General features: G+C 36.6%; 1 protein-coding gene across 1 annotated transcript in view; it reads left to right on the top strand.

Moving 5' to 3' along the window:
* Window positions 1-23,264, top strand: part of ACBD6 (acyl-CoA binding domain containing 6) — a 179,689-nt gene that overhangs the window by 3,157 nt on the left and 153,268 nt on the right. Inside the window, exons 2-3 of the mRNA XM_046684208.1 lie at window positions 3,690-3,754; window positions 6,329-6,425. Of these exons, the coding sequence (XP_046540164.1) occupies window positions 3,690-3,754; window positions 6,329-6,425 (162 nt within the window). The remainder of the gene's footprint in view (window positions 1-3,689; window positions 3,755-6,328; window positions 6,426-23,264) is intronic.

The raw sequence follows: 23,264 nt of genomic DNA, 5'->3' as shown, positions 1-23,264 counted from the left end.
AGGATATAGGGTCAGCTGCTGAACTTTTCTTTTGATTTCACATAATGGTCAGGAGGCAGGTGATCTGGGGCTGGTGGTGGTTCTGCTTCATGAGACAATCCAGGGGCTTTAGTCTTTTTCTGTCTTTAGCTCAGCCATGCCCCAAGGCAGCAGTTCTCAAATTATGGTCTACAGACCCCTGAGAATCCCTGAGACTTTCTCAGGGGAGCTACAAGGTCAAAATTGTTTTCATAATTATATGAAGACACTATTTGCCTTTTTCCTATGCTGTCGTGGTGGACAAAACTGTTGATACATTTGGCATGAATTAAGGCAGTGGCAGCAAACTGTACTAGTAGTCCGATATTTTACTGCCACCTACTAAAAAAAAAGCTGGTTTCGCTTAAAAATGTCTTTGATGAAGCAGTAAAAATTATTGATTTTTTAAATTAAATATTAAGGCTTGAGTACAGTCTTTTTAATATCATGTGTGATGAAATGGGTCCACACAAAGCACTTCTGCACACTGAATTACCTTGGCTATTTTGAGAAAGAGCACTTGTGTAATTTTTGAGTTGCTAGCTGAGCTATCCACTTTTTTCATGAAACATCGTTTTACTTAATAGAACTCACAGATAAACTATGCTTATTCAAATTTGAGTATTTGAAAGACAGTTTCTTGAAAATAAAGGAAGTGAGCCTGTCACTTTAAGGAAGACAAACTGACACTATTTGTTACCAGTGAGAGCATTTGAGCCTTGAAGCAAAAATTAGAAGTTTGGAAAATATGTATCTGTCATTGAGCTTGACAGCTTCCTAATACTCAAATCCTTTTTTTGCTGAGATCAGTGGTGATTTGAATGATTTTGTGAACTTTTCTATTGTATAATGAAATGTGTTAACATTTGGAAGATCTGCATAACGCAGTAAACCATATTTTCCAAACATTGCATGGAATGATGGTACAAATTACGTGTGGGTAAAAGATCCATTCAAAGTGCAAGTCAGACCAATGGATTTTAATGGAACAGTGTGAAAATTCGTTGATATGACCTCAGACTCCACATTGCAACTAACCTTAAAGAAACTGCCACTTGTTGAGTGTTGGTGTGGGATCAAAGAAGAATCCCACAATTATCTGAAAACGCTACTAAAATGCTTCTTTCTTTTCTAACAACGTATCTCTGTGAAGCCGAATTTTCTTCATCTTCTTCAACCAAAACATATTGCAATAGATTGAATGCAGAAGTGGATATGAGAATACAACTGCCTTCTATTAAGGCAGACATGAAAGAGATTTGCAAAATGTAAAACTGTCACTTTTCTCACTAAATTTTTTTTGCTTTAGAATATGTAGTTATTTTTCATAAAATTTTATTTAACATGTAATGAGTTTATTAATGAATTAATACATATATTTAAGACGTCTTTTAATTTCTAATGTGGCAAACATCTATGGATATAACTCACATAAACAAAAGCTCTTTGGGGTCCTCAATTTCTAAGAGTGTAAAGGGATCACGAGACCAAAGAGTTGAGAACTGCTGCCCTAAGATCCTCTTTCCATGGCCGGGGGTGGCTCACCATCACCACATGCATATTCTGGCCAAGGCAAAGGGACAGGGAAGGACAAGCCCCCCTTTCTTCTTAAGGAACATATTTATATCATTTCACACACATCCGGTCCCCTGAATCTGGGCGGAAGTGGCACGGCCACATGTACTGTTTAGCTAGATAACCGTGTCTGGCTGAGACTTCTATTACTGTAGGAGAAATGGAGGGTAGATATTAGTATTTGTTTCTGCCACTGGCTGGTATCTGGATAAAAAACAAAAATAATAATAACTACTCTTTTAATGATGTCTAATAGTTGATTTCATTTCATATTTCTTTTTTTTTTGTGAAGACTACATTGTGTTCACCACCCAAAATCTAATTAACATCCGTCACTGTACACATGTGCCCTTTTACTCTTCACCCTCCCGCTCCCCCATTCCCCCTGGTAACCACCAATCTGTTCTCTCATTTCATATTTCTAACAATCCAGTAGTTCAAGTGATTTTAGAGATGCCAGAACTGAAGCCTGGATTCTATATAGCATGTAGAACAGAGTGCTATAGTAAAGGAATGTTAGACTTTAGACAGTCCTGGATTCAAATCCTGACTACTAGTTCAGTATTTACTAATGTGTGAGCTGTGACAACCTTACTCAGCTTTTCTATACACATTTATGAAATGAGTTCGTAATGGCAAACCTAACAGGATTGTTGTGTGGCTCATCTGACATCACATATGTGAAGCTTTGGGTTTATGGTGATTCTTCAAGAAATGCAGCTCCTGCTCTCTCGCTCTTTCTTCCCTCTGTCCTATCATAACAGGGCTGCTTCTGTATAAATGTGCATTTTAATAATGACCAGAGGACCATGTGATTAACTGCTAAGCAAGTGATAGAGATAATTGTTACGAATTCAGAGATAAATGAGCTCGTTCTAGACCGAAGGGTTCTTAGAGTCTGAACCTTGAGTGGGACTGAAAGGAGGTGTAGCATTTTGAGAAACTGAGGGACGAAGAAGGTTTTTCAAGTGAGGGGAGTAACATGAGCAAAACTCAGAATAAAAATTCCCCAGGCAGTGAGTAGAGCATCTGTTTGATTTTAGCAAAATTCAACTGTGTCAGAGTAATAGGAGGTAGTGGGAAGGTTACTGAGCAGTAGATTGGGGTCAGACTCTGGGATTGAGCATTAGGGAAAATAGTTTTTTTGCTGAACACGTCCCTGACATTCATTCTATATTCCACAAACATTTTTTACTACCTAACGTCAGACACTGTATTAGGTGTGATGAGTGAGTTAAGAATGGTTTCTTAGAGGCTGTGTTCTAACAGAAAGGTGAGGCTTTACACAAAACTTTCTAACACAAGGTAAAAGTGGAAAGTGCTCTCAAGAGAGACAGAGCGAGTGCTGGGGGAGCCCATCAGAAGCGCGGGTGCTTCTGGTAGTGGGAATGGGCCATGTGGTGAATTCGGCACTGTGTGAGTTTCATTTATGCTTATACACAATGAAAATAATTACTGTATAATTTAACTACAAATGTTATTTGAGGGTTAAAAGTAAGTGTTGGCCACAAACAGGAGAAGATTGTGGAATATTTAGAATTTGTATTTTTGTTGAGAAACCCTTGAAATTTTTTTGCACGGCTTTCAGCATCTAAATTTATATTGATTAGTTTCATAATGGGGCACTTTAAGAGTAGTGTGCTTTATCCTGGAATTTGGGAGATATAAAATGCTGATAGAGTTATGAGAATCAGCGTAAATAAACAATATCATGGATTCTGATAAACTGTACTTTAAAGCTTGTTTATTGCACGTTTAAAAATTCTTCTATATTATAAATGGTAATAAGGATTGCATAATCTGTGTTTATAATTTGTCTTATATAATAGTTTCTAATGTAGGAATGCAAGTGTTTTGTCACCCATACTTTTTAATGTGTTACAGTATTAGATAACAGTTGTTTTATGCAGTAAGCGAAAGCAGCCTATATTTAAGTTTGTTTGCTTTTGCAAAGAATGTTAAATTTTGTTTTTCTATATAGATGCAAATATTTTCTAACCTATGGTTACTAAGTATACCTAATAAATTTGAAAATAAAAAGTTTCTCTGGCATTTCTTTGAAAAATAAGTTCTTGATTTTCCTCCCCTTCATTTAGGTCAAAGTTGGAAATTGCAATACTCCTAAACCAGGCTTCTTTGATTTTGAAGGGAAGCAAAAATGGTAAGAAATTCTTGGAATCTAATGAGGTCGCTGGAAATGATTTAGGTGTTTAGGAATTAGAAAGTAGTGAGCAGATTAAAGAATTATTTTTATATTAATCTCTCTGCTGTAGACTGTGCTAATGACAGGCAATTGGGAGAGAGATTAAAAGAATCCGCTTTTAGCTAAGTCTCCTAAAGGATTCTTCTGCCATGATGTTAGTGCATAAGTAGTTCACAACGACGTGCGTTCCTTACGTACGAATAACTTCCTGGAGAGTGACCGTAAGAGCTGTTGCTTGAGATTCTCCTTTCCTGTCGTTCGGCCCCTCATGGGTCACCACATTTCCTCTCTGGAGGGGTCTTTGGAAGAAGGCCAGGAGGATTTGAAGGGAGGAGAGCAGGGTAAACCCCCACTTTGCACTCTTCTCGCTGCCCCAATTTTATCTTCTCGGCTCTGATGCTCTTCTGTTCCTTGCCCCACCCACACCACCGTAAAGAAGTACTTATAATAACCGCTTGAAAGGAGGGGAAAAAACCAGATACTGAGTCCACTTCTTTCCTGAATACATAAAAAGATTATGCCTTCCAATTTTTTTACTTATAATTCAGAGGTTCCCTTTTATCATTTGAGGCCTTATTTCCTCTTAGCTTGTCTAAGTGAAAAAGAGAAATTGCATACAGTAGGGAACCTTAGGTTTAGAAGGAAGGACTTAGGAGTGTCAGCCCTGGAATTAAAAGTATAGAAGTGATGCTGAAAATGGATCCTATCTTCACACTCTAGAGCAGTGTTGCTCACAGTGCGGCCCCCGGACGAGCTGTCTGTGAACTGCTTGTTACCCGGCTGTAAGGAGACGCAGAGCTTGAACCCGGATGTAAATCGGTTCTGTCCTTAAGCTCTCGGTGTAGTTCCGCTGATGTTTCGTGTGCGTGGGGCGCGCTCCGTGAAGGAAGCCGGGCTTTGGTTTTCATTGTGGGGCGAGCTCTCTTTGCTGGTGATAACAGATGGTTCTCGGGCATTTAATTACTGTTGTGGAGAATACCTGATGGAACTTTTACTGTGAGTTTTTTGTTTTAATTTATTTCCTAACTTCATTATTTTTTTCCTGTGCTTGCCTGTTTTTTCAGCAATTTAAAAAAGTTTAGATTTTTACACTGTAGTAATAATTCAGGCAAGAATCAATGGGTGCTAAAACTGTTAAATGGGAAGCAATGTTTACACAGTCTGACGCACGGTTTACTTGTTAATTACAAAGAAGAAAACAGGAGATACTGCTTTTGCCAAGTCCTCGGTGTTCTCATTGATGGTGGGACAAACTGATGCCATGTGCCCCTGAAGTGGAGCCTCGTAAAGGGCGTGTCACCTGTCTGCTGCTTCCTGCCAAGGTGTTTACCTCGTTCTAATCATGATTAATCATTTTTGGCAGGAACATTCTGTAAGTGAGAAAACAATCAGACAAATCTAAATTAAGGGATATTTTATAAAACAATTGGTTTGGACTCTTAAAAAAAAACCAATATCATGGATGACAAAAAAGGGCTAAAGGTACATGAAACTCAGTGCTGTGTGTGAATCTTGTTTGGCCCCTGGTCTGGGAGAAGGAAGCTAGAAAGGACATTATTGGGAAATCTGAATATTGTCTAGATACTTAGATAATAGTTTTGATGTTAAATTTCCTCTGTTTGGAAAAGGGGTAAAGTGTTAGGATATATACAAGTAACTGTCAAGAGATTCAGTAAATATAACTTTAGAAAACCTCAGAAAGATGTTATATTCCTCATAGGAGGAGGAGGGTAGTGAAGAAACGGGGACTGAGGTCTGTTTTACACGGGATCAGTGGATCTGCTTCCTGGTTGGAAGTAGAAAGAATGGGCAGGGAAAACCCAACAGGAGCCTCTCCTTGCATCTTGCAGAAGAGAAGAAAAGACTGACTCAGAAACAGGCTCAGGACTGAAATGTTACTCTTAGTATTTACACTGCGGGAAGTCTCTACCTTCTTACTCGTTAGTATTCTTCTCTCTGCTCTCACCACTCCACCCTCACTTTTGAACTCCCTCCCTGAGGACTCAGGATCCATTACTAGCAGCTTGTAGATGAGATAGCAGAAGGGGAAGGTGTGTTTCTTACATCCTAAATAAGACATTTGAAGTGTTTTCCCAGGGAATATTGTTCTGTGTGATGGTTGATTTCCATATTACCAAAATGCCATGAGCACAGTTAATTCGTAAGATGGGAACTGCTTTTCTTGGTCTGTTCTCAACCACGCTGAAAGTTGGGTTTTGGGGAGTTATAAAATCTTAGATATTACTGTGAGTTCATAGTCTTCCCAAATTCAACAGATATGTAATATGTATGTTATTAAAATTTCATGAGGGTGGGTGATTAGGAAAAAAAGTCTAAAAAAGCTCCTTTGGTGAGACGATAAGGACTTTATTGCTGTAGACCAACATAGATGTAAAAAAAGAGGGCTACTCGTCCAAGACTTATATCTGTATCCCCACACCCTTAAAATGTGTATGTCAGGTTTTTTAGTCATACAAAGAAATATGCTGTTTGTAGTTAATGATAGGTCATTTTGGGTATTCTGTTCTATAGGGAAGCCTGGAAAGCCCTTGGCGATTCGAGCCCCAGCCAAGCGATGCAGGAGTATATCGCAGCGGTTAAGAAATTAGATCCAGGGTGGAATCCTCAGGTAAGACTCAATGATTGTAAAGAATACTTTCCAAAAACGTATCATCTTTCTCTCAAATAAATGTTTAAAACTCAGCTTAGGCTTAAGTAAGATTCTTCAAGTTATATTTTCTCAAATCAAAAGATTATAAAGTTATTGCAGTATTTATCTTTCTAAAAATATGATTGCTTAAATACTGACATAATCAGCTACGGATCCTGAGAACTTCTCTGAATTGTAGAGAATGTTTAAATAAAAGCATAATAATTTTCATCATGAAAAAACTATTTTAGAATTCAAAAGAGTTTAACGTGAGAGCATCATTATCTTGAGAAATGGTAAGTTTCTTTTGGATTTTTCTTTATGAGCACCTTCTGTGCAAACACAAAATGCTTATTGATGGGGTAAAATATGAACAAGACATGCTTTCTGCCCTAATGTAGTTTAAAGTATATCAGAGAAGATAAACCATACCAAAATATAGTAGGATAAAACAATAATAACACAAGTCTAGGGCATCCAGTGGAAGGAGAGATTACTTTGGATTTTGGGGTCATTGGATATTATTCACTTAACGTACCCTCTTTTTCTAGTATGCTTATTGGAGAACATCTGGAAAGAGTTTAATAAAGGCAGCGTTGCTATTTTATTTGAAAAGTTTTTAAAAAACTTGTTGACAGGTGTTTCAGTGAGATAACAGGCTGCTTTGGTACCATGTCAAAAATGAAAGTTGCTGGGGCCAGACTGGTGGCGCAGCAGTTAAATTCACACGTTCTGCTTCTCGGCGGCCCAGGGTTCACCGGTTTGGATCCTGGGTATGGACATGGCATCGCTTGGCACACCATGCCGTGGTAGGCGTCCCACATATAAAGTAGAGGAAGATGGGCACGGATGTTAGCTCAGGGCCAGGCTTTCTTAGCAAAAAAGAGGAGGACTGGCAGTAGTTAGCTCAGGGCTAATCTTCCTCAAAAAAATATTTAAGCCAAATGTTTCAGTGTGAATGAATTCAACAATTTTTTTTTTTTTTAAGATTTTATTTTTTTCCTTTTCCTCCCCAAAGCCCCCCAATACACAGTTGTATATTCTTTGTTGTGGGTCCTTCCAGTTGTGGCATGTGGGACGCTGCCTCAGCGTGGTTTGATGAGCAGTGCCATGTCCACGCCCAGGACTCGAACCAACGAAACACTGGGCCGCCTGCTGCGGGGTGCGCGAACTTGACCGCTCGGCCACGGGGCCAGCCCCAGAATTCAACAATTTTTAATGGTTTTTTTGTAATAGTTAAATTAGTTCATAGGTACGTATTTATTACAGTATGAAAGAATTTTGTTCCATCAATCATGGAATCTTAAAATGTCAGAGTTGTAAGGAAACTTAAAGGTTATATATTTCTGACGTATAAAGTATATCTTAATTATGCGTACAAAGAGAGAGAGAGACCCAACTTAGGACATCTTTAATGATATGACTGTCTTTTGGAAGTCATTGAAACATTTCCTGATGTTTTTGATGTGCGTAAGTATTCATTCTCAGAAAGATTCTATTTTGTTAATATCTTTTATAAAACATCGTTTGCATACAAATATATATCATAAATATCTCAAGGACTTAAAATCTGAAATTCACTGGTCAAAACAGGTGCCCCTCTGAACTGAACTCAGCCTGAACACCTATGGTGCAAGGTTTAAAAAATAAAACAGAACTTGAATTTGAATGCCTGTAGGGGAGTACTCCCTCTCCAGATCCAGTCACAGTGGTCTCGGGTCTTCCCTGTTGATTTACACCTGACCGTTTCCGATACCTGGCCTATGTAGGCATTCGAGTTTATGACTTCTGATACATGACAGAATTTATGATTTCTTGCCTTCAATACCTTAATTACTAAATAAAATTCTATTAACTGTGACTCTGCAAATTGCAGAGTCCATGCGTTAGGTGGTAGTTCTTTATGGAAATCCAAACAGGCATTAAGGATGCTTTAAAAAAATATCTAAATCTCACCTATTGAACGTAAACTTGAGTAAATTAAGCAGAACCAAAGGCACTTTCAAATCAAGATCATTCTTTAATACATTGTTCTAAAAATATTTTAACATCATAATCTAGTTGTAAAGAGGAATTTTATGTTTCATTTACATTTTAATTTTTAGTTTAAACACTGAGCTGGTCCCCTTTGACTCATAGCTTTTTTTTCCCTTGCTTTTACTGGTATGGGGCAGGTCATAACCTCAATCTCAAGAGATTTGGTATTCAGTTCATTCTCTTTTAGGTTAAAGAATCATTTTCTTTGATATTTGTTTCTATATGCTGAATGTGTAAGCTCTTTACACGTTTTATTCTGTGAAATCTTCATAAGAATCTTAAGAATTAGAAGCTATTATTGGCTGCATTTTAAAAATGAGAAAATTCAGGCATAGAGAGGTTTAGTACCTGCCTAAGATTAGGCAGCTAATAAATGATGGTCCTGGAATTTGGACCTGTCCTTATGAGTCCAGAGCCCGACTCTAACCACTCTGCTATCTGTTTTATAGCTGACATTTTAGATATATATCCATAGTCCATATTAAAATATATTATTATATATATAACATGTAAACTTATATGTATGTATATGTATTAAAAATTCAAGTAAAGGTGGTGACTTTTTAAATCAAACCTTGAGGTATAAAATGAACAATGCTTTAAAATGCAACCCTTTGACTGTATTTGCTGTCATGTTTCATCTTATTTCAAGAATGTTTTGTTCAGTGTCTAATATAAACAAGGCAATTCTTTTGCCTTTACTTATTTTGTTATTTTGGGTGAGGTGGAGGGTGAGTTTTTATTTTAGTATAATTTATTTTTATTATTTTTTTCTTCTGAAGAAGATCGCCCTGAGCTAACATCTCTGCCAGTCTTCCTCTATTTTGTATGTGGGTCACTGCCACAGCATGGCTGCCAACAAGTAGTGTAAGTCCTCGCCTGGGAACCAAACCCAGGTGGCTGAAGCAGAGCGTGCTGAACTTAACCACTAGGCCATGGGGCTGGCCCCTATTTTTATTTTTTTTTTGACAAATAAGAATTGTATATATTTAAGGTGTACAACGTGATATTTTGATATTTGATATATGTATACATTGTGGCATGATTATCACAAACCATTTAACTATCCATCCCTTCCCATTGTTACCATGTTTTTGTTTTTTGTGGTGAGAACATCTGGGATCTACTCTCTTAGCAAATTTCAAGTACACAATACATTATTATTCACTAATATATACTGATAGGATTTTTTAAGTTTCAAGAGTAGTACAGGAATTTCTGGATGGCCTTTATCTAGATTTAAAAGCAGTTTACATTTGCTTTAGCATTCTCTACACACACACACACATATAAACAAATATAAAAATAAATTTTTTCTGAGCCATTTTAGGTAAGTTGGAGACATGTTCCTTTACCACTAAATACTTCAATACTTCTTAAGAAGTAAGGCTCTTTTCTTATATAATTACACCGTAATTATCAAAAATGGGAATTTTTTTTTTGGTGTCATGAATTCTTTTGAAATTCTTTTTTAGAACCCCTCAAAGGGGCTCAGAGTCCCTGCAGGGCATTATATATATATTTATTTTTTTTAATAAAAACTGTATATATTTAAGGTGTACATCATGATGATTCGATATACATATACATAATAAGATGATTACTATAGTCAGGCTCATTAATATATCATCTCCTCACATAGTTACCACTTTTTTTGTGGTTAGAGCACCTGATATTTACTCTCTCAGCATATTTCCAGTATTGAATACAGTATTATTAATTGTAGTCACCATACCTGTATGTTAGATCTCTGGATTTATTCATCCTACGTAACTGTAATTTGGTACCCCTTGACTGACATCTCCACATCCCACCCCCAGTGCTTGGTAAATTTCATCCTACTCTCTGTTTCTATGAGTTTGACTTTTTAATTTTTTAGATTCCATATGTAAGTGAGGTAATGTAATATTTGTCTTTCTCTGTCTGCCTTCTTTCATTTAGCATAATATCTTCTAGGTTCATCCATATTGTCACAAATAGCAGGATTTCCTTCTTTCTCATGGCTGAATAATATTCTGTTGTATATATATACCACATATTATTTATCTGTTCATCTATAGATGGACACAGGTTTCCATATGTTGGCTGTTGTGAATAATGCTGTAATGAACATGGGAGTGCAGAAATCTCTTCGAGGTTCTGATTTCATTTCCTTTAGATGTATACCCAGAAGTGGGATTGCTGGATCATATGAGAGTTCTACTTTTAATATTCTGAGGAACCTCCATACTGTTTCCCATAATGGCTGTACCGATTTTCATTCTACCAACAGTGTACAATGATTCTCTTTTCTCAAAATCAGGAATATTAACATTGAGTGAATAGTATTGTCAAATCCATAGTCCATATTCAAATTTATCATTTATCTAAAAAATGTCCTTCATAGTTATTTTTTAAAATTCTGATCCGTCATCCAATCCTGGATCATGAACTGCATTTAGTTGTCATGTCTCTTTAGTCTCCTTTAATCTGGAACAGTTCCTCAGCCTTTCTATTTCTTTCTTCACCATGATATTTTTGAAGAATATAGGCCAATTATTTTGTAGAACATCCTTCAGTGTGAGTTTGTCTGATGTTTCCTTATAATTAGATTCAGACTGTACATTTTTAGGAGGAGTATCACAGAACTGTATCCTTCTCAGTGTATTATATCAGGAGATACATGATGTCTCTTTGTCCCAGTATTGCTTAACTTTGATCACTTGCTTAAGGTGGTGTCTGCCAGATTTCTCTACTGTAAAATTCTTATTTTTCTCTTTGTAGTTAATGAGCAATTTGTGGGGAGATACTTTGAGACTATGTAAATATCCTTTTCCTAATCAGATTTCACCCACTAGTTTTACCACCTATTAATGATTTTCTAACTCTATCATTTCTTCTATATTTATTATTTGTCATTCCGCTGTAAAGATAGGCTTTCTCTTCTCCCTCATTTATTTATTTATTCATTGTCAACAACTGTGAAAGGTCTAGGATTGTACCCTACTTGCAGGCTAATAAGTTGATCTGTTACTGTTTCTTAGATGCTGGCAGAAGTACAAGACTCCTGGGTCTGAGCCAAAGGACTTTATTATTCATGGCATGGCAAACTGCATGAGCTTCATTTGATTTGCATCAGTTTCTCATGTCCCCCAAGTCCCAGAGGGATGATGCAGGTGGGCCTAGATGGATTCCTGCATATGCAGTGGGGTGTGCTATAGGGAAGGAGCATTGAGCTTTTGGGACTCACCACTTTTATAGCAGGTGGAAGCAAGCCTGCTCTTTGTCAGGGGTTGGGAAGACATTACCTCATCCTGAAGGTGGCTTGCTGCACACACAACCCTGAGAAATGGCCCAGGTAAAGAGTGGTCAGAGCCGGGCGTACTGAATAAAAAGGGTAAGGATCCTCAGAGCTCACGGTGGACTGCTTCTCCCAGCATTGATGTATTTATATCAGTATATACTCACGGGTTTCTATTTTATTCAATGGGTTATAATCCATTATATCATTATTTTTTATTTGGCCATTGGGAGCCCCTTTAAGATAGCTCCTGTGTCCTTTTGACATGTCCCCATCATTCTTTGAGCATTTTCTTACTTTCTGGGACAAGATGTTTCAGGCTGTATTAGTTTCCTAGGGTTGTCATAGCAAAGTACCACAAACTGGTGCTTTGTAGTTTAAAACAATAGAAATGTACTCTCTCACAGTGCTGGAGGCTAGAGATCTGAAATCAAGGTGTCAGCAGAGCCAAGCTCTCTTTGAAGGCTCTGGGGAAGAATCCTTCCCTGCCTCTGCCAGCTTCTGGCAGCATAACTCCATGTCTCTGTCTTCACATGGCCTTCTTCCCTGTGTCTCTGGATCCGAATCTCCCTCTCCTTCCTCTTAGATAGACACCCGTCATTGGATTTAGGGCCCACCTGAAACCTCTTCTTAACGTTCTTCCCCCAGCTTTATTGAGATGTAATTGACATATAGCATTGTATAAGTTTGTGTACAACCTGTTGATTTGATTTGATACATTTATATATTGCAAAATGATTACCAGCATTAGTTAACACATTTATCACATCATATAATTATCGTTTCTTTTTTGTGGTGAGAACATTTAAAATCTACTCTTTTAGCAACTTTTTTTTTTCTTCTAAAGACTGGCACCTGAGCTAACATCTGTTGCCAATCTTTTTTTTTTTTCTTGCTGCTTCTCCCCAAAGCCCCCCAGTACGTAGTTGTACATTCTAGTTGTAGGTCCTTCTGTTTGTGCGATGTAGGATGCTGCCTCAGCTTGGCTTGATGAGCGGTGCTAGGTCAGCACCCAGGATCCAAACCGGTGAAACCCTGGGCCTCCAAAGCAGAGCACGCGAATTTAACCACTCAGCCACGGGGCTGGCCCTCTTAGCAACTTTCCAGTATCTAATACCATATTAATAACTACAACTACCATGCTGTACATTAGATCCCCAGAACTTATTCATCTTATAACTGGAAGTTTGTATGCTTTGACTGTTTTCCTTCCCCACTCCCCCCACCCCCCACCCCACTCCTCAAGCCCCTGGTAAGCACCAGTCTGCTATCTAGAGTTTGGCTTGTTTAGATTCCATGTGTAAGTGATATATAGTATTTGTCTTTCTCTATCTGACTTGTTTTACTTAGCATAATGCCGTCGAGGTCCTTTCATGTTGTTGTAAATGGCAAGATTTCCTTCTTTCTCATGGCTGAATAACATTCCATTGTATATGTGTACCACGTCTTCTTTATCCATTCATTTGTTGACAGACACTTAGGTTGTTTCCATATCTTGGCTATTGTGAATAATGCTCCAATGCTGTGTAGCTCTCTCTTCAGAATTGTGTTTTCATTTCCCTTTGGATATAAACCCAGAAGTGGGATTGCTGGATCATATGGGAGTTTTATTTTTAGTTTTTGATGAATATATTAACAGTTCTAGAAGAGGACATTTTCCAAAATAAAGTTTTAGATGTTTTCCCATAATTCCTAGCTAATACTTGATATTTTCTATGGCCCTTTTGAGAAGATTCTTGTTTCAAAGTGCATAGTGTGATGACTACTATTTCTTTTGGGTCCTCTGTAAAGAGTTTTGAGTACTAATAGCAGAATGATTTCATTTGAGCTTATTTGGTATCTGTTGGCCCTACACATTAGGGAAAAAAAGCACATTAATGATCTCTGTACATCTCACTTAAAAGACTAATGTCATGTGTTTTAAATATATAATCAAGGTTTTATCCTAATTTGTGATAGATTGCTGTTTCATGTTGAGCCAAATATAAAATGAGACGTTTTGTACTTTTTTTGGACATCTGTTAGAGTATTATTGATATTCATTCAACTCATTAATTGTGCACAAGCTATAGCTCTAGGGGCTGGGACACAGCAGAGAGCGCAGGAGAACCATCCCTGCTCTCAGGGAGCTGACCATCTGGCAGGCATAAGTCATAAAACAAAGAAGTAAATATAGGGCATTAGAGGGTGACTGTTGCTATGGAAAGAATGCAGGGGATAAGAATAGGGTGCATAGGACCTGGGGTTACAATTTTAAATAAGATGGTCAAGGAAGGCTCACTGAGAACGTGACACTGAGCATCGATTTGAAGGAGTGAAAGAGTGAGTCATGCGGTTATCTAGGGAAGAGTATCCTGTGTAGAAGGAACAGCCAGTGTGAGTCCCCAAGGCAGCATCATGCCTGGCGTGCTCTGGAAACTGTGAGGAGGACTGAGTGGGTCTGTGGGAATGTGGGGCAGAGAAATAGGAAATGAGATAGGGTGGGGCACATGGAATAGTCTGTTATAAGGATTATGGCTTTTGCTCTGAATGAGAAGGGAAGTATTCTCTTCGATTGTAAACTTGTAAAAAGAGATAGGTATTCTTTTACATTGTCTAATAATATTTTAATGAAAGTAATACAGGCGTATGGAAATAAAAATGCAGACAGTATGGAAAGAGTGTGAAATAAAACTCCATGAAGTTCCTTGCCTCATACATCATACTCATTCAGTTCTATTTCCTAGAAGTATCTATCCCCCTGTGATGTTTCTGTAGTTCTGCATTGCTGCCTCTGTAACACTAAACTCTAAATTCTTTCTTTAGAAAAGTGTTCTCTGTAAACTGAGCACTTACTTGTCTGACATATAGATGAAGGTTAGTCTGTATGGTTCCTGCAGTTTCACTTGCCTGCCCTGTACCTCCATTTCTTCTCACACCTGGTAAAACCTCTTGTGACCACCAGAGGGAGCAAAGGTCATTATAAATAAGATAGGATTTTATTCTCAGGAATTTCTAGGGCTTTCTCTGTGTTTCAATAGTATTGTTAATACCTTGGTTCTCACTGACTGTCTAGTCTCTTGCCCTTTTTTTTTGATTCTTTAGATCTTTAAACTTTTGTTTACTTGGAATCTTATTAGTAACTGTTTCTCTTCACCTTACTGGTCTGATGACTCTTGAACCAGCATCCATTGTATTATATTTGTGTGATGTCCCTGAAGGTAAATAGCATAGCTGGGGGAGCTGACACTCTGCTCTCTTTTGTTCTGATAGCCAAATAGTGGTTATCAAGCTGTCCAGTAGCCATCTAGCCTTTCGCAAAACTTGCCTATTATCTGTGTTTTTTTATAGTGTCATGTCCTTATCTTTTACCTGTAAAATTTCATTGAACATCAGAGTACATAAATTTCTTATATATAGTGTACTTACCTATAAAGGTAGTCATCACTTTTGAAATTTATATTTAAAAAAATAATTAGGCAGATGTGTGGCTTTTTGCTGAGGAAAATGCGTGCTGAGCTAACATCTGTGCCTATCTTCCTCCATTTTGTATGTGGGTCACCACCACAGCGTGGCCACTGATGAGTGGCGTAGGTCCATGCCTGGGAACCAAACCCTAGCTGAAGCAGAGCACACTTACCTTAACCATTAGGCCTCAGGGCCGGCCCCCAGATATGTTTATTTTTGCCAAAACTTTATCTTCTTTGATTTTTTTCCTCATCATTCATATTTAATTTTTGTCGACTATCAGGCATTGGTATTGAATTGGGTTTCTTTTCTCTAGCTGCCTTATGCTAGAGAATGATTGTTACCTTTTCTCATGTATTAAAACTCTCGTCTCAGAGAGAACTGCATCTAACCTTTATAGTTGATAGTCTGCATCTGTCCCAGAGGCTCCTCAAAGCTGAGGACCATGTTGGGTTCATCTTTTCATCCCAACCATACTGCCTGCGGTGTTTAGCACAGAACAATGCCATAGAAGGTACCTACCAGGCTGTCCTTAGGTTATTCTGATTTCCTTCTCAAGTAACTAATTCTTTTATGTTTCTCTCTGAGTATGTATTTCCAGCCCACTTCTGGCTCCTCTCTTGTTTCTTCAAGATTCAGGGCATAACTTATGTTCAGTGTTAGGGGATTACTTTATTTATTTCAGCTGGCATTTTTAGAGCATGAAATATGCAGGACGCTATTTTAATTCCTGAACAAACTACCCTAAAAATTAGGAGAAAACTCAGCATTTATGGGTAAGGACTAACAATGTCGCTGAAGAGATTAAAACATACACACATGGGGAAAGTGAATTTTGAATTAAGATTTGAATGTGGCAGAGGCCACTTTTAACGTGATAGGGGTATCATAAAGCACAGAGTCTGCATGAATAAATACTGTTTTGCCCAAGGATTCAGCCTATGTTGATGTTTCTCCCTACTATTGTTGCATTTTTAACTAAAGCCTATGCTGATTCTAAATTTATTTTTTAGCCCTGACCTTTTCTGTGATCTTCATCGGGGCTCAGGGTTTTTAGACCAGGGTCGCAAAATAGATTTTAAAAAAGTGAAATGCCTGCAGAGGCCAGGCCATTAACATAAGTGAATGAAGTGGGTTGGAATTTACGCATAGTCGTAGGGATTGTGGCTTACAGGGAAGTGCATGCCCTATTTAAACAGGGCATTTGGACCTTAGCTGCAGCTGGTTATTGCTGAGTGCCCAGTATGGCCAGATCGGATATGGACTGTAGGTTTTTATGTGAAATCTCGTGATTTTTAAATGAGGCTTTTAAAAAAAAAGTTCAACACAATATGAGCCAAATCAAACACATCTACGAGCTGGATTCAACTTGAGGGGCTCTACTTTTTTGATGTTGTTTTTGGTTCATGTGTCGAAATATTTGCTGAGCATTTCTACTTTAGTGTTGCAGTGGCCCTTCAGACTCAAAAGTCCAAGATAGAACTCGTCAGCTCTTTATCCTCCTCACCTGCCCTCACGTGTGTTCCTGTTTTATTCCCTATCTTATTTAATGGCACTGCCGTATACCTAGTTTATTCAAGTGAGAAACAATTAAATTACCTTCTAAATATTTTGCATCCATCACTTTCTTCCCATCCCTACTACCTTTCTCTCAGTACACCATCACCTCTTGACTAGGCTGTTGCAAAGCTCCTTTGTGTTCTCCTTATTTTGAGTTTGGTCCCACTCAGTTCTGTCCTCCACATTGCTTCTAAAATGGCTTATCTGAAATACGTATCTGACCATGTTTTGCCAGTTTAAAAGTGATTCCCTTTTACAAATTTAGGCTAAATTAGTATGGCCTACATGTTCCACCGTAATCTGGTTCATATCCATACTTCAAACTCCCCTCCTTCCCCTCCTCCACCTTCAAGTTGCAGTGCTATCAGACTGCTTATATTTCCTTAGGGTATCATTTCACCATCCTGGCTATGCATCAGAATCCCATGTAGGGAGCTTTGAAAATAGAGATGCTCAAGCTTCATCCCAGATTTACTTAAAACTTCCTGGGGTAAGGTCCTGGCTTCTTTTTTTTGTTGTTTTTATGGCCCACATGTTATTTTGAAGCACGGATGTCAGTATCTACTGCCTTACTTCTTGCTGTTTCACAGCTTCTGATCTAGTTAAGTTGATTTCTCTGTCTGGAAAACCCTCTCTCTTTACTAGATTAATTTATGCTCATCCTTGAAGACTAAGTTGAGGATATTTTCACCTCTAGGAATCGTCCCTGTTCCTTGAACCATACTGATACTGAGATGGGCAAAGTGCCTGTTCTCTGTGGTCCGTGCTTTCATCGTACTTGCCCTTTGAATTGAAGTTATCTGTCTCTTCCATTATACTGTAAACTTTTCCAGAATTAAGATTATATCTTATCCATATTTATATTCCCTGCACCAGCACAATATCTGAAACAGAAGATGATCAATAACGTTGAACTGATCTAGCAGTTGTCTTGTGTTGGTGCAGGGGGAGGGTTGATGAAGAGTTTGAGTCCATATATTCAAAAATACAGTTTGGCTAGATTACCCTAATACCTGAGTGTGCTATACTTCTGCTTGTTTTTGCTTTATATAGCTTTCCCAATTATAATAGTGCCAAGTTAAAAGAAAATCAGGTTAAAACCTTGTATAGATTGAATTCTGAATTCACTATCTTTGTTCCTTTTTTATATGGGTTGTGTCCATGTTTTCTTAGATATGTTCTCTCTGGATTAATTGGGTTGGATTAATTAAGTTAAATACTGTATTCTTTATGTAGAATTAACTTTATGAAACTAATGCCATATTTAACTGCAAATTGAGTTTTAGGTGAGCCAGAAGGAGAGGAGAGACTTTAAAGGAGGTTGAAGAATATTTGAAATAGGCATTTCTCTAGGATAAACTTATTTTTGAAAAGAGAACTGTATAAAGCAGAAGAATTTTTCTTCAAGAACAAGGCAGAAAAATTCAAAATTCCTTGGCTGGATTATATCGTTATGGTTTAGGTAAATCGAATTGTCTTTTAATTCAGTGGACTATAGAGGGCAGTGTTTCACAGTTTAAAGTTACTATGATTTTTCGTGAAGATAAATACACTTACGTTGTGCTTATTTTGTATTTATGTTTCCCTTATAGAGACACATCACAATAGCTGCAAGGTTAGAAATTTAAAATTTTTAGCTGCGTTTAATAAATCAAAATATAATATTTTAATGAAAGATAAGGTATAGTTTCAGTAAAAAACATTATCTTTACATCCAAAAGTGTTGTATCCATGTAATAATAGATGAGAACTAAAATGAGAAAAGATTCATATAAGTTCAGTTCATATAAGTCCAATTCATGTAAGTTAAGAAAAATGAGCAACATAAATTTGATTTGGTAATCTAAATTTATTAGAGAATTTGGAGAAAATTTATCCCATGTAACTAAAATTTTCTTTTATAAAAGAATTCTTAAAACTTTCTTATTTATGTGATGGAAGAGGATATATTTCTTTGTAAGTAAAGCAATTATACATTTGAGTAGACTAATTGAATTATGACATGAAAGCCATGGCAGAAGAAATCATCTAGGAATAGTTCCTTTTGGAATGGGTTATTTCAGATTTATTTTAACAAAAAAAAAATGACTTGAGTATTAATTAGGAATTAGTAATTGAAACTGCATTTTATCTAGTTCCAAAATTATAAAGAGATTATTTTTTCTACTGAAAAACCGTTTGTTCTAATACCAGAGCTCTAATAACATATTTTGTTGTTAGGAGCAAAGATTGAATGTATTTTGGGTCAAATTTATTAGCCTCCATATGCAGCTAATTTCGATACAAAAAAGCGTGGTGTATTAGTAAAAACGTAAAATGGTCTACCTTACTGACTTTGTTAAGGGCTGCACAGTATTTAGAAAATATGGTTTTCCTAATGCTCATGTGTGTGTGTTTGCCAGTTTAATCCAGTGGTTTCTATTTGTGGTTAAAAATGTGTAATGTTTTGGTTAGCTTCAGAGGGGAATTGACAGATAGATATTCATCTGATATATTCATTGGGTATTTTCACATTCCTTCCACATGTTTACTTGTCTTGAGTTTTCTCCTGTTATATTTGGTAGTTGAAGAAAGGAAGCAGTATGTGTGTATATATATACTTGTAAATGTGTATGCAAAAACTTTGAGTGACATCTTCATTCTTTATTAAAAAAATAATTTAGTATAACTTAAACAAGACTTATGATTGCTTTCAGGACCCACATTCCATCTTTAAATAATGATGTCATAGTTTTGTATCAGAAATCTCGTGTAAAATTGCTCTGGGATAAACTTAAAGTGTTTCCTTGGTGTTGGTGGCCTTAGGCTGTCTTGGAGCCGGGTTCCGATTTTAGTATATGACGGTCTGAGTTCTGACGTTTCTTCTAGCAGGCCCTAGATAGAGTAAATGAGTGTTGTTGTGGTCCAGTTTCCACTTTCTCCTTAGGTCAAATGTTTCATATATTTGAAAAAAATTTTAGTGGAACTCCTAGTAATCTTTAATTTTAAATTAAGTAAAAAGACAATATACTTGGGGAAGATGTTTGTTTTTTTAAGTGCCCCACCTACTCTTTTAAACATATAATTAGGTTTTATCATAGCATTTTTTTCATCATATAGTAGTTATAACACTGGGCCATTTTAAGTGTAGGGCCTGAAAATCTGTTAATTTAGATTTGAAATCCAGTAATGGAAGATAATTTTTTATTCCCTATTTATTTTAAAAATACAGTGGTAGAAAAGTCAGTAAAATTATATATCAGAAACTTAATGAATGTATTATTTCTATTCTAATATGTTCTATACTCAAAAAGTGTATATATATATTTTTTATAATATAGTTTGTTGTCTAGTTCTGGCTTTGTATGATTTCTTTTTTTTGAGGAAGATTAGCTCTGAGCTAATATACACTGCCAATCTTCCTCTTTTTGGTGAGTAAGACTGGCCGTGAGCTAGCATCCGTGCCCATCTTCCTCTACTTTATATGTGGGACACCTACTACAGCATGGCTTACCAAGTGGTGCCATGTTGGCACCTGGGATCCGAACCGGCGAAACCCTGGGCCACCGAAGTGGAGCGTGTGAACCCAACCACTCGGCCACAGGGCCAGCCTCACATTTTTATAACTTTTTAAAGATAAATATACACCAAGTTTATTTCAGGATGGCTTTATAGGTTTGTACTCTTCCTTGACAACGTAGTGCTATTTCTTCTTGTATTTCTTACTGGATATGAGTGAATATTAACAGAAACAGTAATAAATTGGAAATTGTAAAATAGTAGGAAAATAGTCTTTCTGTTTATTCTTTATTCTGAAACCAAAGTCTCCGTAATGTTGTCGGTAAGAATTTAGTCTTTGGAAGTATGTAGAAATATTACTTTTATATTTAGATTTACAGTGAAGAGAAATCTCAGCATGGAATGAATCTTCTAATTTCAGAATTTTATCTTTAGTATGTATGAGAACAGCTGTTTATGCATATATAAACAGATCGCAATATAGACATTAATTTTTTAATGCAGGTATAAAATTATTTTTTATAGAAATATTTTAATCAAGTGAAACCAGAACTTCTGTTTTGGTGGTGATAGTTTGTTAATTTGTTATGTGTGTGTATGTTTAAATCTCCTTCATACTACCTGCTATTGTTTAATGTTTAATATCAATAATTATAGCAAAGGGAATTCAGTGTTACTAAGAAACTAGACACATTAAAACCTAAAAAATAGCAAAGTTGTGTCTACATATGGCATTAACATTGCATCCCAGATAATCCTGTCTCTATTGCTTACTTTAAAAAAAAATGCTTGGACAATTTATTATATCTCCTTTTTAAAAGCTTTTTAATTCTTAACATTTTGGGATATTAAAATTTTGTATTATAAGCCTAAATGGTAAGTTTTAAAGTTGATTTCCCTTCCCGTCTCCCCAAATTTGGATCATGTGCAAGTTTTCTAGATTGAGAGATTGAATGTTTAAAATGTCTAATATTTGTACAATAGCTGACTTTTTATCACTGTTTTAATCTTTGTAGTCTTTCTACATGTTCCTTTTTATAGTCCATGGAGCATTTCTCTTCTGTATGTTTTATTGCATGGAATTATTCTATATTCTTGTTCATTACTCTAGGACTGTACCAGATTTCTATACTTGCAAGAGCTATAGTCTTTGTTTTCTTTTCAGATCTATTTGTGTTGTAAAACTAGGGGTGACTATGTTAATTTGTCCTTTGAGATTCAGTTCAGCTAAGATTTATTGAGCTTTTTCAGCCTGCATTAGTTAGCATAAACTAATGCTGTAATCCCGCTGAAATCTTATAGTAATAATGATTAATTATGTGTCATCTTCTGAAATTTGTAAAGAATTGACATACTTTGGAATGTCATTTTCCCAGTAAACTCAAGATACCAAGTCACTTAGTTTTTACCTCCTTCCTGTAGCATTTCTGCTGATCAATGTAAAATCATAAATCATCCAATTCAGTCACTTTCTCATTGGAGTACGACTTAAAAAAACTGAATTAGAAGATTTTATGATTTTTTACAATCATTGGTGACATATATACCCTTGTGTTAGTGCTGTCTTCCAAGGAAATTTAAATTGGGGATGTTTCCCTTTAGATCACGGCTAACCCTAACCTCCTTTGGCTTTATCCAGAGTTTGCAGGGTTGCCTGGTGGGGTGCTTGAGCTGAGTCTGCCTTAAGTCATGATGCTGTCATCTTCTGATGCAATGAGTCGTTCTTTTCTATCAGTGAGGTGTGTAGCATTCTTTCATAGTCTAGCTTTTTCCCAGGTGTCACCTAACCATAGAAATCAACTCTGAGTGATGAAGTAATGAAGAGTTAACATATTTAGTACCCAAATGACCCCAGTCGAGAATATGTTAACTGAAAGGAAGGGTTTGTTTGACACTGTAGTTGGAACCCCTCAGATCAGGCCTTGCCCTATGTATATGTAAGTTATTAAAATTTCAGCACATCAGAAATAATATCATTAAATGCATAAATTTAGTAATTAGAGATATAAACTTTTTGTGTGTTTACAAGTGTGTGTGCCTGTGCATGCGTGCACGTGTGCGAGAAAGGTTTTTTGAGGAAACACATTGGTATCAACCTCTGCTGAGGCTGAAAACCATGAATCTTGAATAATTTGCTCTACCAACCACACTTGTTTTCTGTTTGGTCATTTTTATGCTTAGATAAAGTCTACAGCCTTTTTATTACCTTATGCCTGTTGGAAAACAGTGAAGTGTCAGTTATATCCTTCCTTCCAAGATGACAGATTAATTTTCAATTATTTGTATCATTTAGGAATCAGAAAATATCAACTGCAAAACGAACAGGGCAACCATTCTTAAGTCCCAAATTTCTTTTTAAGTTGTTTTTGTAGGTTAATGTAAAAAGCTCTGAAATTTTGGAAAGCTTAGGATATATTTCTATTCAAATAATGCTTTTAGGGAGTGGGTTTATTTTAACAAGAAGTTGAACAGGTAAGTATTTTAACCCATCTCCATGCAATGACATTTAGTTTTAAATGCCATTTCAATCATGTGCTTTAAAAATCAATTCAATTAACTTTACCTATTCTTTTAAAGTATATTTTATAGAGAGTACAAGCAAAGTGGCCTCTTATTGCCTGGATATGATAAGATGTTGTGGTTGTAGTATTGGTTTGTATGAAATAGTAAAAACTGTGCTGTTGTCTTTTCTAGGCCTTTTTTTTTCTTTTTTTTAGTTTCTGTATACTGGAGTTCCTCGTCAGCTGTGTAAATATAGAATCATGGGAGGCTTGAGATCATCTAGGTATTGAAATGTTGTAATATATACCCTAGTTTAGTGTGTGCTCTTTTACAGATAACCCTCATTTCATGCAGAGTCCTGTATTTAAATAACTCATATCATTGCTATTCTAAGTAGTGCTTTTGCAGTCAAACATCTGAAAGGTGATTGACTTTTTTCCCATAGCTCCATAATTTATAAGAAAACATAAAATGGAAAGACTAGAGCAAGATGA

This window comes from Equus quagga, chromosome 13, assembly GCF_021613505.1.
Source record: "Equus quagga isolate Etosha38 chromosome 13, UCLA_HA_Equagga_1.0, whole genome shotgun sequence".
In the NCBI taxonomy this organism is placed as follows: domain Eukaryota; kingdom Metazoa; phylum Chordata; class Mammalia; order Perissodactyla; family Equidae; genus Equus; species Equus quagga.
Note: the sequence above shows the minus strand (reverse complement) of the source record. Positions and strands in the feature narration are given on the sequence as shown.